The sequence below is a fragment of the Centroberyx affinis genome, unplaced genomic scaffold, assembly GCF_046629955.1.
Source record: "Centroberyx affinis isolate AG114_WGS23_722 - 3 ecotype Tasmania unplaced genomic scaffold, CSIRO-AGI_Caff_v1 ptg002536l_1, whole genome shotgun sequence".
NCBI classification, from domain to species: domain Eukaryota; kingdom Metazoa; phylum Chordata; class Actinopteri; order Beryciformes; family Berycidae; genus Centroberyx; species Centroberyx affinis.
The window spans coordinates 213,764-226,063 of NW_027280754.1; the positions used below are offsets into that span (position 1 = coordinate 213,764).

The following is a 12,300-nucleotide window of genomic DNA, read 5'->3' on the forward strand; positions in this document are numbered from 1 at the left end:
GGCTTTTATAATGTCAGCCTGAAAAAGTGTCTGTTCGTTCAAAATGGAACAGAATGACAATTAAATCAACAAAATGCTCTTGACAGAAAATAGCTTCACTGCTTTGAAATCACTCTCAGCTTGATTTCTTCAGCTTCAAGGCCGCTATGAGGTCTTGCATAGTGAAAACAGAAAACGTGTGTGTATGTGTGTATGTGTGTGTGTGTGTGTGTGTGTTTCAGAAGCGTCCACGCAGCAGGAACATGAGGAAGACTGCACTGAGGAGAATGCAGAGCGTACACACAGTGGGAACCACAATCTCTGTTACCATTTCCATGTGGCCTATCAAGGGATCTGAAACAGACAGCAGAGACATTTCCAATCCAATTTTTAATTAAAAACCCTCTGGACAGGGTTCCCACAGGCCTCGGGAATCCTTGAAGGTTTGTGGATTTGAGAAAAATAAATTAAGCCCTTAAATGTTTTTTTGAAAATGAATGGATGGGCTTTAAAAAAAATCAAATAAAATATAGTATCCAAACTCATCAATATGCCTCAGCTTTCTGTTTAAAATTATGGATTTCAACAGGATTTCTTCACATAACAAGATCATGAGTACAAAATGAGGCCTCGATGGTGTCTAATTCTGACCAATGTCATGTCTTAGCCCAAAAAGGCCAATTTTGAGGCCTTGAATTTCACAAAGCAAGCCTGAAATTCATTGAACAGTCCTTAAATTTGATGTCCAAGTGAGTGTGGGAACCCTGACTGCAGCGTCATCTTATCTCTCACAGCAACATTTGACACTCTGTACCTAAACTTCATCATGCACTGGCCAAGCCTTTGGCATCCCTGCATGTTCCTTATTTTCCTGGGATTTTCTTCTAGCTGGAGGGGCAAAACAAAGAAAAACCCTGTTAGATATTGGAAAAAGGAACTCGAGACAGAATTTTCCTTTGTTTGGCCCCACCTAGCTTATCACACCTTGTTGTAATGCTGTGTGGCACTCACCTGCAGCTAGGAGCTGGTTGCTGGAGGAGCAAGTCTCTATGGCTTTCCTCTTCCAACTCTCCACCTGGAAAGATACAACAAACTCTTACAGTGGGCATATAATCTAACTTTTCTATTTTCATACAATATATTATTTTAAGGTGAAATGTGTTTGTAGTTCACTAGAAGGAGACTTTACCTCTCTCTGGTTGGGAAAGCCGTTGGAGCTGATGATGCGTTTGTAGTACTGAACGGAGGCTTTTGGGTAGCGTGGTTTGTTTTTGTTCCTGAAGTCCACATAGTAGAGTCCAAACCTCTCGGAGTAGCCTTCGTCCCACTCAAACTTGTCCAGCAGTGACCAAGCTGTGTAGCCCTTCACATTCACCCCGTCCTTGATTGCTATAATATGGACCAGGAGAAGAAAGAAAACAAAAAAAAAACAAGGAAACGTTTGTTTTTTTGCCAGTAACATGTAAGTTTCTCAGTAAAATGAGATTAGAAACAAGCTAAAAGACTCAAACATGAACCAGTCTCCAGACTCGAGTCACAATTTTAATTGCTTGAGACTTGACTTGATGCATGAAGAGAATACTTGAGACTTGACTTGGGCTCTGGTGACTTGGGACTTGACTTTGACTTGTACTTTGATGACTTGAAAAGGTTTCTAAAGTCTCGACAAAAGATCTTGTGTTTGTGTAAATGAACTAGATTGAAAGTGATGAGATTTGTTCCAGCAGACGACTGAATTTAAATTCTGTTTTCTGAATTTGTATGGAATGATTGAATTTATTGAAGTTGAAACTGATTATAGAAATCAAACTCATGATGCTCTTACCAAGTTTTTATCCTATTAAAACCATGTTGCATTGAAAAGTCCTGGATATTTAGTTTTCTTTAAGATATTAAATTGATACTGGACTCTTGATTTGTTCTGACTTGACTTGGTTTTCTACATTTAGACTTGGGACTTGAAAAACTTGTGCCTCAAGACTTGAGACCGACTTGGGACTTGGGACCTCTGGACCCAAGCACTAAAAGCTTTCATTTGCGATAGACTCTGTGTTAGCGATGTATGGAGTTTTGTTTCTGACCTTTGAGCATTTCGTTGATGTAGTCTCTGAAGAACTGCATCCTCCAGTCGTCACACAGGTCGGTGCACATCATCTTCTCCGAGACGCCGTTCTCTGTCACATAGATCATGGGGTTTCCATACTGAGTCTGTTGGGAAGACGTGTCATTACATTCATGTTATACTGTGTGTACTTTGATATTTTTATGTTTTCATAATGTTCACTGATACTATAACAAATGCTAATGCGCTTAATACCATACGCTTTCCCATACTTCTCACTCTTACAGTCTACTTAACGTGTTGGTATTGTCAGCTGCATAGGTTTATATCCCACAAATGTTTGGACATCAAAAACGTGGACATCAAATTCAAGCGTGTTTCAATGACTTTCAAGGTCTTGTTTGGTGAAATTGAATAACTCAAAATTGCCATGTTTTAGGGACATGACATTGGCCAAAATTAGACATCATAGAAGCCTCATGTTTTACTCTTGTCAAGTCAAGAAATCCTGATGAAATCCTTAATTCTTTTAACAAATCTCCATCACAGGGTTTTTCTTGGGTTTGTGAAGTGTTGATGCTGAGGAGGGAGAGAGCTGAGGCATATTGAGGAATTTGGGTGCTATGTTTTAATAAAACGTCAAATACTTTCAAGGCCATCAATTCATTTTCAAAAACTTTTAAGACCTTATTTTATTTGACTCGGATCCCTTTGTCTCAAAGGCTTGTCAATGCCTGCTGGAACCCTGTTTTCACTGTTTATGTTCTATTTTTATATTAACATTTTTACCTGCTATCCTGTTACTTTTGCTGCTGTAACGACCCAGTTCCCTAACAGTTATCAATATAGCTTCACCTTCCATTATAATAGATCTAATATAGCTTCAGATTTGGAAGGTTTTACTCAAAATTGCCTTTGCGTACCTTGACAAAGTTCAGCAGGCGGCGGAATCCCCATGGAACTGAATAGAGCCACTCTGAGCCGGGGTCGGGCCAGCGGGGGTCAACCAGCTCAGCCAGGTCACGATCTGCAAAGTAGCTGCTCCCTCGGCCTGATGGGTAATTCTTCTGGGTGATGTAACGGGTGGTGAAGTGGCCGATGCCCAGGAAGTCACAGGTGCCTTTAATGTAGCTCTTCTCCTGAGGCGAGAAGACGGGCAGCCGCGACGCTCCCAGGCCCTGCTGGGCGCTCTTCCTGCCTGGGGGGGGGGGGGGGGGGAATGACCAGGCAGTTAAAAAACAAAGTGCATAAAGATGGTGGCTTCCTGGTTTGATGTAGCTGCTTTTTACTGTAATAGAAAAAAGTGGATAATAACGCAGCATGCAGGTACATGCCAACTTTGTAAACTTAAACTCCAACGACCCGGGTTCAATTCCCTACTCGTTTAATTTTCTGACAATTTTTCCTATTCAGCAAAAGTTTTGACCTAAACCTAACGCAGTGGTTCTCAACCTTTTTGGCTTGTGACCTCTTACAACAAAGCTTCTTGCAGGCTACAATATCCAGAGTGAACATTTCACCCAAAGAATGATGTTCCCTTTTCAGGTTGTTTCATTTGATTATCAGAAGAGGCCAAGAGTATTTCACAAAATTTCTGAGGGGTTCCAGCCCCCAGGTTGAGATCCACTGCCCTAACCTTAACCAAATTGTTTTAGTTGCTTACCATAACCTTAACTTTAACCTTAACCCTAACATGTGTAGGTATAGTATGAATCAAGGGTGCATGACTTTTCCTAAGATATCATACAAAAGGTTGTATGAGAACACGTTGTGTTTATTTGTGACCCTTACGTACCAACGTAATCTTTCATAACCTGGGGATAGTCTCCGTTGAAGAGGGGAGTAGCAAACCATCCCATGTAGAACTGGACGTATCTCTCTGCTGCTTCAATGTCCCTCTGGTTGGAGATATCCACCGGCTCGCCCCAGTCCGCAGACAGGGAGATCCCAATCAAACCTGGACAGACAGACACACTCAGTTACTGCAGTTTTGCAACCAGTAAAAAGGCCAAGGATCGGTTTCACAGACAAAATTGAAGGTAAATTGGTATGCCAGTGAAGGTACTGTATATCGATTTTTCTATTACCTTTCTGTTTGCTTCGCCACTGAGTGTCATAAGTGTGCCAGACTTTAGCATGTGCCTATTGCAAAGAAAGAAAGGCAGTATTACCTTGATGTGTGTTGTATGCGTATATAGCCTAGAGTACTGAACCATGACTTCATTATTACCTTGATGATATGGTGGGCAGCTTTGTAAGCCCCCGTTCCCCTTAGCTTCAGCCCGGGTGCATGTTCTCCTGTTTCATAGCCTTCTACCGCAATGGACTGAAACCACAATACAGACAGAAAGACATACAATCTACCATTACATTTGTATTTACAGAGTCTTTCTCAATCTCACATTTCAATTTGATATTGCCATGACATACTGTACCCATGGATTGTTGAAAGTGATCCAGTGCTTCACTCTGCTTCCAAATCGTTCAAAGCATATGTTGGCAAAGTCGTTGAAGTAGTTCACCATGCTACTGTTCTGCCAGCCGCCATACTTCTCCTCTAAGACCTGGGGAGTCACAGCATGCACAGTGCAGAGAAAGGCTTTCACCTGCATCTAACTTGTGTGGCTTTCAATGAGCAAATGGAAACTCAAAACAAATGTTAGCAAGTGTAGTGCTCACCTGGGGTAAATCCCAGTGATACAGAGTAACAACGGGCGTGATCTTATTATCCAGCAGCATGCTAATCAGATCATCATAATATTTGATTCCTTTCTCATTGATGTATTCACCTGAAACAGTTGCCAGTGAATACTAAAATTAACGTCAGCATTCACTATCATAGCATAAACACAGTCATCAGCATACAAGTAAATATTTGTAGAATCTCTGATATACTATTATAGATAAAAGGGGAGGCATGTGGTTACTTTTCAGTCCATTGGGTAAAATCCTTGGCCAGGAGATGGAGAAACGATAATGATTCAACTTCATGTCCTTCATCAAGGAGATGTCATCCTTCAAAACAGAAAACATATTTCAAAAACATGTGATCATTTAATATTTATGACTAAGCCAGACAGTGTAATTTATTCCCGTTTTTACTTAAGTTCCTCCAAGGAAGTAATTTTTTCACCCCCGATAGTTGATTTGTCTGTCCGTCTGTCAGCAGGATATGTTAAAAACTTATGAACAGATTTCCATGGAATTTGGTGGACAATTGATTAGATTTTGGCGGTGATCTGGGATTTCCACCATTAGACGATTTTAGCCATATGAAACTAGTAGAGATAGAGACTTGATTCCAAATCCTAAGGTTACGTTTGCTGGGTGAAGAAATCAATTTAACTTAAAATCTAAGTTACATGAATGATGTCTGTGGGTGTAAAAGCAAGTCGGAGCATTGTTCCAGTTTATCTGTGTAATTCCTTGGCTTTTCTGGACAGATATCAAACACACTTTACTGCATATCACCTTGAATTTGTAGTAGCCTTCACACGAGGCGTCTCCAGTGTCATTTAGGCTGATTCGGCCTTTTTTGTGGGCAAATGCATCCCAGATACTCATTCCTTTGCCGTCTATGTTCCAAGCTCCTTCTGTCTGATATGCAGAACTTCCAGCCCCCCATGAGAAGCCTGCAGAGGAACAGAAAGCGAACAGTCATGTGCTTTGCAGGTGTTTTGTGAGTTCACTTTGGCACAGGCGTTGGCATTCAATCACCGTTGGGCCTTTGGACCGTTTGTGTTTTGTTACTAGTCATACCAGTTGGGAAGGTGCCATAGTAGAAAGACGATCTCTCATTCTTTGTCCAGTCAAAGTCCTCGCTGGCTGACACACACAGCACCAACACAAGCACATGGCACGGCCTCAGGATCCACCGTGGCAGCATAGTGATCTTTGGCAAGGAGCGCTCTGTCTTCGGTTACACCTACACAAAGAGCAGTTACCCACACATCCCAGTTTGAACACTGATTTCATAGATATGGTGGTTCAGATGGTAACACAGGAATTTGCAGACTGTCAAAACCTGTAAAAAAAAAAAGGCTACAAGGCTGCATCTCCTCTCAATCTGAAGCGAATCCCCATCGTCGAGTCTACCCTAAATCAGATATATTTTGTTGATGACAGATCACAGGTCAGCCACACGCGTGAAATATACAGAAATGTCAAGATAAGGTAAAGATTAAGAAACTTACGCAGAGGTGTCAGGTGTCCAAAGGTTTCGAGCAAAACCATCCTAACACAAATCCTAAATCTTAAGGATCATTTATTCCACTCTGCCATTTTCAGACTTTGTGGATATTTGGAAGAATCTAGTTTCATTTCAGCCAGCTATAAGACACACTGACACAAAACGCTATAAGAGACAGAAAATAAGCCAGCTTGTCCAGCACCGTCAGGATGAGCGACATTTCAAACCAGTCTATATCTTTAGTGGTGCAAAAGATAACCAAATTCTTCTTCCTTTGAAAAAAAGTGGGTAAAAATGTAAAGTTGCCTCCTGCCAAAGCCTATGCTGCTTCTCTCCCCACGTCTATCCCTGTGTCTGTCCCCTTGCCCAGTCTGTTTCTCAGCCAGCCGCCTCACTCAGAACCACATATAGATGTCTACCTGTAGCACGTCCTGCATTTGTCTCCACTGGAAACAACTCCAAAATGCAAGAAACGTCCCCAAGCTTCTGGACCTCGTTAATGCTCACAAATGTCACCGGTGGGTTCAGAGCCAATGTCACCAAAACAAAACACAGTGAAGCATCCAGTACATTTTCCGCTATTCAGTGGCCCACATAGCGCAAAACCATGCCCCCCCCCCTCCCCCCTCCCCTTCCCCCAAATACCCCGCCATTTGAAGTCAATGGAGTGTGAGCGTAATTTGCTGGGGCAAACAGATCTTTTGGAACAAGGAGGGATTTTGACACTGTAAGCAAAGTTAATGTTAGAGAGTCTGATCCATTTGCAGCTTTTTGCAAGGCTTTCATTCAGCACATTCATATTTAGTGTAGCAAAATATATATTCTCACTGAGAGCTTGATGGTATATACGGCTAATTAGTCAAGTAGAAAGCTACAACAGGAACCACTCTAGAAAATAGTGCATAAATCTTTCACTGCTCATAGCCAATTCCCTCGTCCCCCTATATTTTTGTCAAATGAAATGACACCCTCCACATCTGTGCAAACTGCATACATATCTACCTTATATTAGATTATTCTGATTAAAAAAATGTGAAAAACACAACACCAAATTATTGATCCCGTCAATCCCTTGTTAGACTAAATGTTAATCAAAAAAACAATGTATGCTACACTGAATTCATTTGGGGGGGGGAAGAGAAAATATAGTCTAAACATAAGCCTAGATATAAATAGAAATTATACTCACACTACAGAAATAACAGAAAATACCACAAGCTATAGAGCCATGGATGTAAACATTGTTCAGTTCATAAAATCAGTTTTATAAATCCTTTATTAGGCAGAAATTCTACTCTCTACCTTTTTCAATACACAATATGTCAGATATGTCAACGAAGATCTCTACATAAATTACAAGATTGTAATTTAAACTAGACATGAACTTTCAGCGGTCAAATGCCGATTTCCCAACTGTCCAGCGATGGAACAGGTTTTGGTTTTGAACAGTTGGTGCAGTAAACTCTAAACTATGCGTTGATTTTCATAGAGGTGACATAGCCATACATTTTCATGGCAGAGACCTCCACCATCAGTACAGCCTTCAGGGTCACCAGCCTATTCAGTCAATACAGTGTGTTAGAGCTGGCCCTGCACAAAGCATGAATACAACTATTATCATCAGGGGCAAAGCATTGTTGCAGAAAACGCTGAATTGTTCAAAGCCAAAACTGTTGGCACTGCACTCCCTGTCCACACGTTTACATGTAAGTGTGTAGTGTTTGTGTGTGTGTGTGTGTGTGTGTACAGAAACATAATGCTTGTGTACTCGCTGCCTGTGTACTTTCTGTGTTTGTATATTTGTGTGCACACATGTATTTCTATTGCTTGCCATGTGTGGGAGTGTTTTTTGTGCGCACGTGCTATTCTGTGTGCGGGTGTTTGTAGTTCATTTGTGTGTGTGTGTGTGTGTTCAGGTTTTGCAGAGAGAAGACAACATGAGCGTGGGACTGTGTTTAGCATATCAATGCCTTCCAGGGCCCCGGCGACTGTTGCAGAACCACTATGAGCTTTCTAGTACCTGTTGGGCCAGCTCACCTTGCTGTATTTAAGGGGCTTTCTTCTGGCCTCGCAGAGCTGACATGAACATCTTTACTAAGGTCCCAGGATTAGCCCAACAAACCAGGTATGTTGAGAGCGCCGTGCAGCAGCCGGGCCCCGAGCTGAGGTGTGTGTGGTGGAGGGAGGGGGGGGCTGGGGTCATGGTTGGACATCCCACCTCCAGCTCGTTTTCACACTCTTCTCTCTCTGACGCCTCCAACACCAGTTGCCCAAATCATTACAGTTTTGATGATGGCAGTGGAGATGTACACACATACATCTGAGGTGCAATCCGACTAAAACACGACTGAAACTAAAACAGACTAAAACACGGCAACACTTCCTACTGGGGAAAACTAACATTCATAATCTATAACAGAACTGGAAATTGAAATTGAAATTTCAGTTGAAAATTCAAATTCATTGACAAAATTCCACCAATATTGCAATTCTCAGGGACTCAGATCTGATATGCAAACACTTCCACAGTTCCTCATGAAAACTATCAACAACTCTAGTGTTCGCTTCAAAAGTTTCTCTGACTGTCTGACATATCTTCTTCCTTCATATTGAATGACGTGTGTAGGATATAATTCCTCATGAAAGATGTTTCTGTGTCCACAGCAAGCTGGGGTCTGTGCTCCAACGTGCCTTCTACGGGTCCAGTGGGAGGGTGAGTCATATGACTGTGTGGGATTATTTAGACAAAGGATGGGGTCCCTAATGAAAAATTGCTACAGTGTCCCTGTAGGCACTTATTGTGTATCTGTGGTACTGAATAGTGTGTTTATAGTAACTTTATTGTACTTTATGGTACTTTTTATCTCCTGTGTTATCACTCTTATCGCTCCAATCCTATAGGGACTTCTAGGGACATATATTTGTATTTTGTATTGTGTGATTATAGTTGTTTTTCATAAGAGGTATAAGGCAAATAAATGTAAAGTGATGTTCTTTTATTTGAGACATTTGAGTGTTAAAGTTTGTCAGTGGTTCTCAACCTGGGGGAAGATAATTTTGGGGGTGCAAGATGTTTTATAGGATAGGAAAAAAGCATATTTCTACTATACAAATTCATTATCATGTCTATTTTTTCTGATGTTTCCTAAATTTAGCTTGCTTCTTGTGGAATACTGAATAGTTTTCAGCCTCTCGGCCTCCTCTGATAATTAATCAGATGAAAGAACCTGAGAAGGGAAAATCATTCTGTGGTTGAACTGTTCACCACTCTGCATATGAAGCCTGTGTTGGGGGGTTGTGAGCAAAGATCGCTTCATTTTAAGGGGTCACAAGCCAAAAATGTTGAGAACCACTGGGATGTGTGACAGTAAAATGAGAGCAGGGAGTCTTTACAGTTTCCCTCTCGTGTCTCTCTCAGGTGACCCTTTTCGAGCAGAGGAACTTCGCCGGAAGACGGCTGGACCTGAGTTCAGACTGCCAGAAACTCAGTGACAAGAGTTTCCCTGAGAGATGCAACTCTGTGCAAGTGGAGAGTGGAGCGTAAGTACACACCACCACCTAAAGCACACTACATGTCACTGCAACACACACTCTCACTCACATGAAAAGTAGAGGCCTATTGAAGTTCTCTTGACATGACCTTTCAGTGGACTTCAGCACAATTACGTCATTCTTTCATCACACTAAGCCTTTCACTTGTTTCACCCGGTCACAGAAGAGAGCTCCAAGTGTATAAAAGTGGACATAGATACCGTAGGCCAACCATCTAAAAACACCTTGATAGGATGAGAATCCACAAGTATCTACCCTGCTATTACCTCTGCCCAGGAGGTTATGTTTTCATCTGATAGTTAGTTTGTTTATCCGTCTTTCAGCAGAATATCTCAAAAACCTATGAATGGATTCCATGAAAATTGGTGGACAGATCGGCCTTGGGTCAAGAACATTTTTGTGGTGATCCAGATCTGGGATTTCCACCACTGGATGATTATCGCTTTTTAGCCCTAACTATGAGACTCACAGGGATAGAGTCTTGATTCCAAATCCTTAGAGTATGTTTGCAGGATCAAGAAATCAATTTAACTTTCAATTTGAAGTGATAGGAAAGATGTTTTGGGGTGTAACATCAAGTTAGAGAATTGTCCAGCACTGGCGTAGGTTTGCGCTCTCCAGGTGCTTTCTAGTTTCCCCTGCTCCTCTGTGTTTCTCATTGACTCTCCTCTCTCCTCTCTCCTCCTTCTGTCCCTTGCAGATGGATCGGTTACGAGCATGACAACTTCCGGGGACGTCAGTACCTGTGGGACATGGCCGACAGAGGAGAGTACAACTGCTACGACAAGTGGTGCGCCCAGATGGACCATGTCTCCTCCGTCCGTGCTGTCAAGCAGGTGAGGCACACACACACACACACACACATCAGGTCACATCAGGCGCTCAGAAACTCACAAATATGCATCAATCAAGAGACAAATTGATTGGACTGGATGTGAGCATAATTTCTTTTGTCCTTGGTTCATAAGAGACAATCAGATCAAGAGTTTGGTGCAAAAGGGTGTAAAATGTGTGTTATATTTCATTGGAAAGCTCGTGTTGAGCTTCATCTGATGGTCAAAAGAAAACATTTGTAAACAAGATCAAAATGAAAATAAACGGAGGACAAATCCAAAAGAATCTAGCGAAAACCCTAGATTAGATTTGGTGGAAAAAGGGAGTAACAGCAGTTAATAGCTTTATGTAGAATAGCAATTTTCTGAATATTAAACTCACATAAAAGTAGGGACAGTTTTTATGTTTTGATGGTGAAAGATGCAATCATTTAAAGTTTTGCTCTGCTATAACAAAGAGGTCCCTTAAGCCCTTTTCGCCATAAACCCTTGAGACAGTCTGATGTGTGTGCAGTGACACCAATCCTGCTGGAGGTCTCTGATTACAAAGAATGACCAGTTTTGAAAGGGAAAACGTCATGTACACAAACACACCCACTCAGTGTATCTCTATATGATGCCGCCTGTAGGACAACAACCCCCCCAGAGCCCAGCTGTTCGAGAGAGCCGGCTTCTCTGGTAAGAAGATGGAGATCCAGGACGACATCCCCAACCTGATGAACCGCTACAGCCTCAACAGAGCCGCCTCCATCCGCGTCCTGGGAGGAGCGTAAGTGCACCGCGTCACTCTCCCACTTTCTCTCCTTCTGTCTTGTGTCAATCCACCTGTTTCAGAGGAACAGGTGGGACAGAGGAACACGGGAAAACAGGAGGATGTGGAAAATGAGCATTTCTTAGAATCCAGCTTGGGATCACAGGAGAGCTTGGATCTGGTTAGAACCAACCAAGTTACAGGTCTGAAAGGGCAGAAATGATAACTTAGCAGCGTACTACAGCTACAGTTAAAATTCAGAACTATTAAGCTACAGAACATGCAGCGCTAATTCCCAGTAAGCTGTCAAAAAAACATTAGTTTGGTCAAGATTTTTTATTTTTTCGGTTCGAGGTCTTTTTATTGGTATTTAAAGTCATACAAAATGCAATAAATAACAGATACAGTTGGATAAACACAATATACCCCCCCCCCCCATGTTTCTGCTCCAACAGAGCCCCATCCCTATTGTACCATTTAGTAATCAAATGGAATAGATTTCACAAACAATTACATGTACATATAAATAAAGTCAATGTGACAAGAATCGTAGGTGAAATACAAAAAATAAAATAAATAAAATTAAAAGATACAATAAACGATAAAATAAATAAATAAATAGTTTGGTCAAAATTTGATGTGTTTATTCACCAATTCACATTAAGTCGTGTAATGTCATAGCAACATTTTTCTTTACAAATTTACCATATTGAACCAACCTTACTAATTTATGTCCATATATCTAGATTTCATCTTTGCAGATCTGTGTTGATAAAGGTTATGAGAGTGAATGAGCAATGGAAAATAGTTGGTGATTGCTCATAATATGCTTATTTACCTTATGAGTATATTTTTATACCAATATTACTACATTCCAAGGGATTCTCTACATTGTTGGCCATTCAAACAGCACTCATTCAAATTCGGTTTATGG

The 12,300-nt window shown here is 41.4% G+C and overlaps 2 protein-coding genes across 2 annotated transcripts; one reads left to right on the forward strand and one right to left on the reverse strand.

Annotated features, from left to right (window-relative positions):
- Window positions 1-217: 217 nt before the first annotated feature.
- Window positions 218-5,927, reverse strand: LOC139656778 (lactase-like protein). Its single transcript, XM_071534400.1, has 13 exons — window positions 5,801-5,927; window positions 5,513-5,673; window positions 4,969-5,056; window positions 4,721-4,830; window positions 4,477-4,605; window positions 4,272-4,367; window positions 4,129-4,183; window positions 3,837-3,998; window positions 2,965-3,239; window positions 2,061-2,187; window positions 1,169-1,368; window positions 991-1,054; window positions 218-333 (listed from the first exon to the last, which is right to left on the reverse strand). Exons 1-13 carry the CDS (start codon window positions 5,925-5,927, stop codon window positions 218-220), a joined length of 1,710 nt encoding a protein of 569 aa, XP_071390501.1.
- Window positions 5,928-8,311: 2,384 nt separating this feature from the next.
- crybgx (crystallin beta gamma X) lies at window positions 8,312-11,388 on the forward strand. Its single transcript, XM_071534408.1, has 5 exons — window positions 8,312-8,355; window positions 8,895-8,943; window positions 9,649-9,770; window positions 10,483-10,618; window positions 11,245-11,388. Exons 1-5 carry the CDS (start codon window positions 8,312-8,314, stop codon window positions 11,386-11,388), a joined length of 495 nt encoding a protein of 164 aa, XP_071390509.1.
- The last annotated feature ends 912 nt before the right edge of the window (window positions 11,389-12,300 follow it).

What these genes read in the sequence shown, in the direction of transcription:
- LOC139656778 (XM_071534400.1), bottom strand. Translation starts at nt 5,927, where the DNA reads ATGCTGCCACGGTGGATCCTGAGGCCGTGCCATGTGCTTGTGTTGGTG. An exon ending in CTATGGCACCTTCCCAACTG is followed by an intron (nt 5,674 to 5,800) that starts GTATGACTAGTA and finishes GTTCCTCTGCAG; the next exon opens with GCTTCTCATGGGGGGCTGGA. An exon ending in GTGGCGAAGCAAACAGAAAG is followed by an intron (nt 3,999 to 4,128) that starts GTAATAGAAAAA and finishes CTGTCTGTCCAG; the next exon opens with GTTTGATTGGGATCTCCCTG.
- crybgx (XM_071534408.1), top strand. Translation starts at nt 8,312, where the DNA reads ATGAACATCTTTACTAAGGTCCCAGGATTAGCCCAACAAACCAG. An exon ending in GGATTAGCCCAACAAACCAG is followed by an intron (nt 8,356 to 8,894) that starts GTATGTTGAGAG and finishes CTGTGTCCACAG; the next exon opens with CAAGCTGGGGTCTGTGCTCC. An exon ending in GTGCAAGTGGAGAGTGGAGC is followed by an intron (nt 9,771 to 10,482) that starts GTAAGTACACAC and finishes TGTCCCTTGCAG; the next exon opens with ATGGATCGGTTACGAGCATG.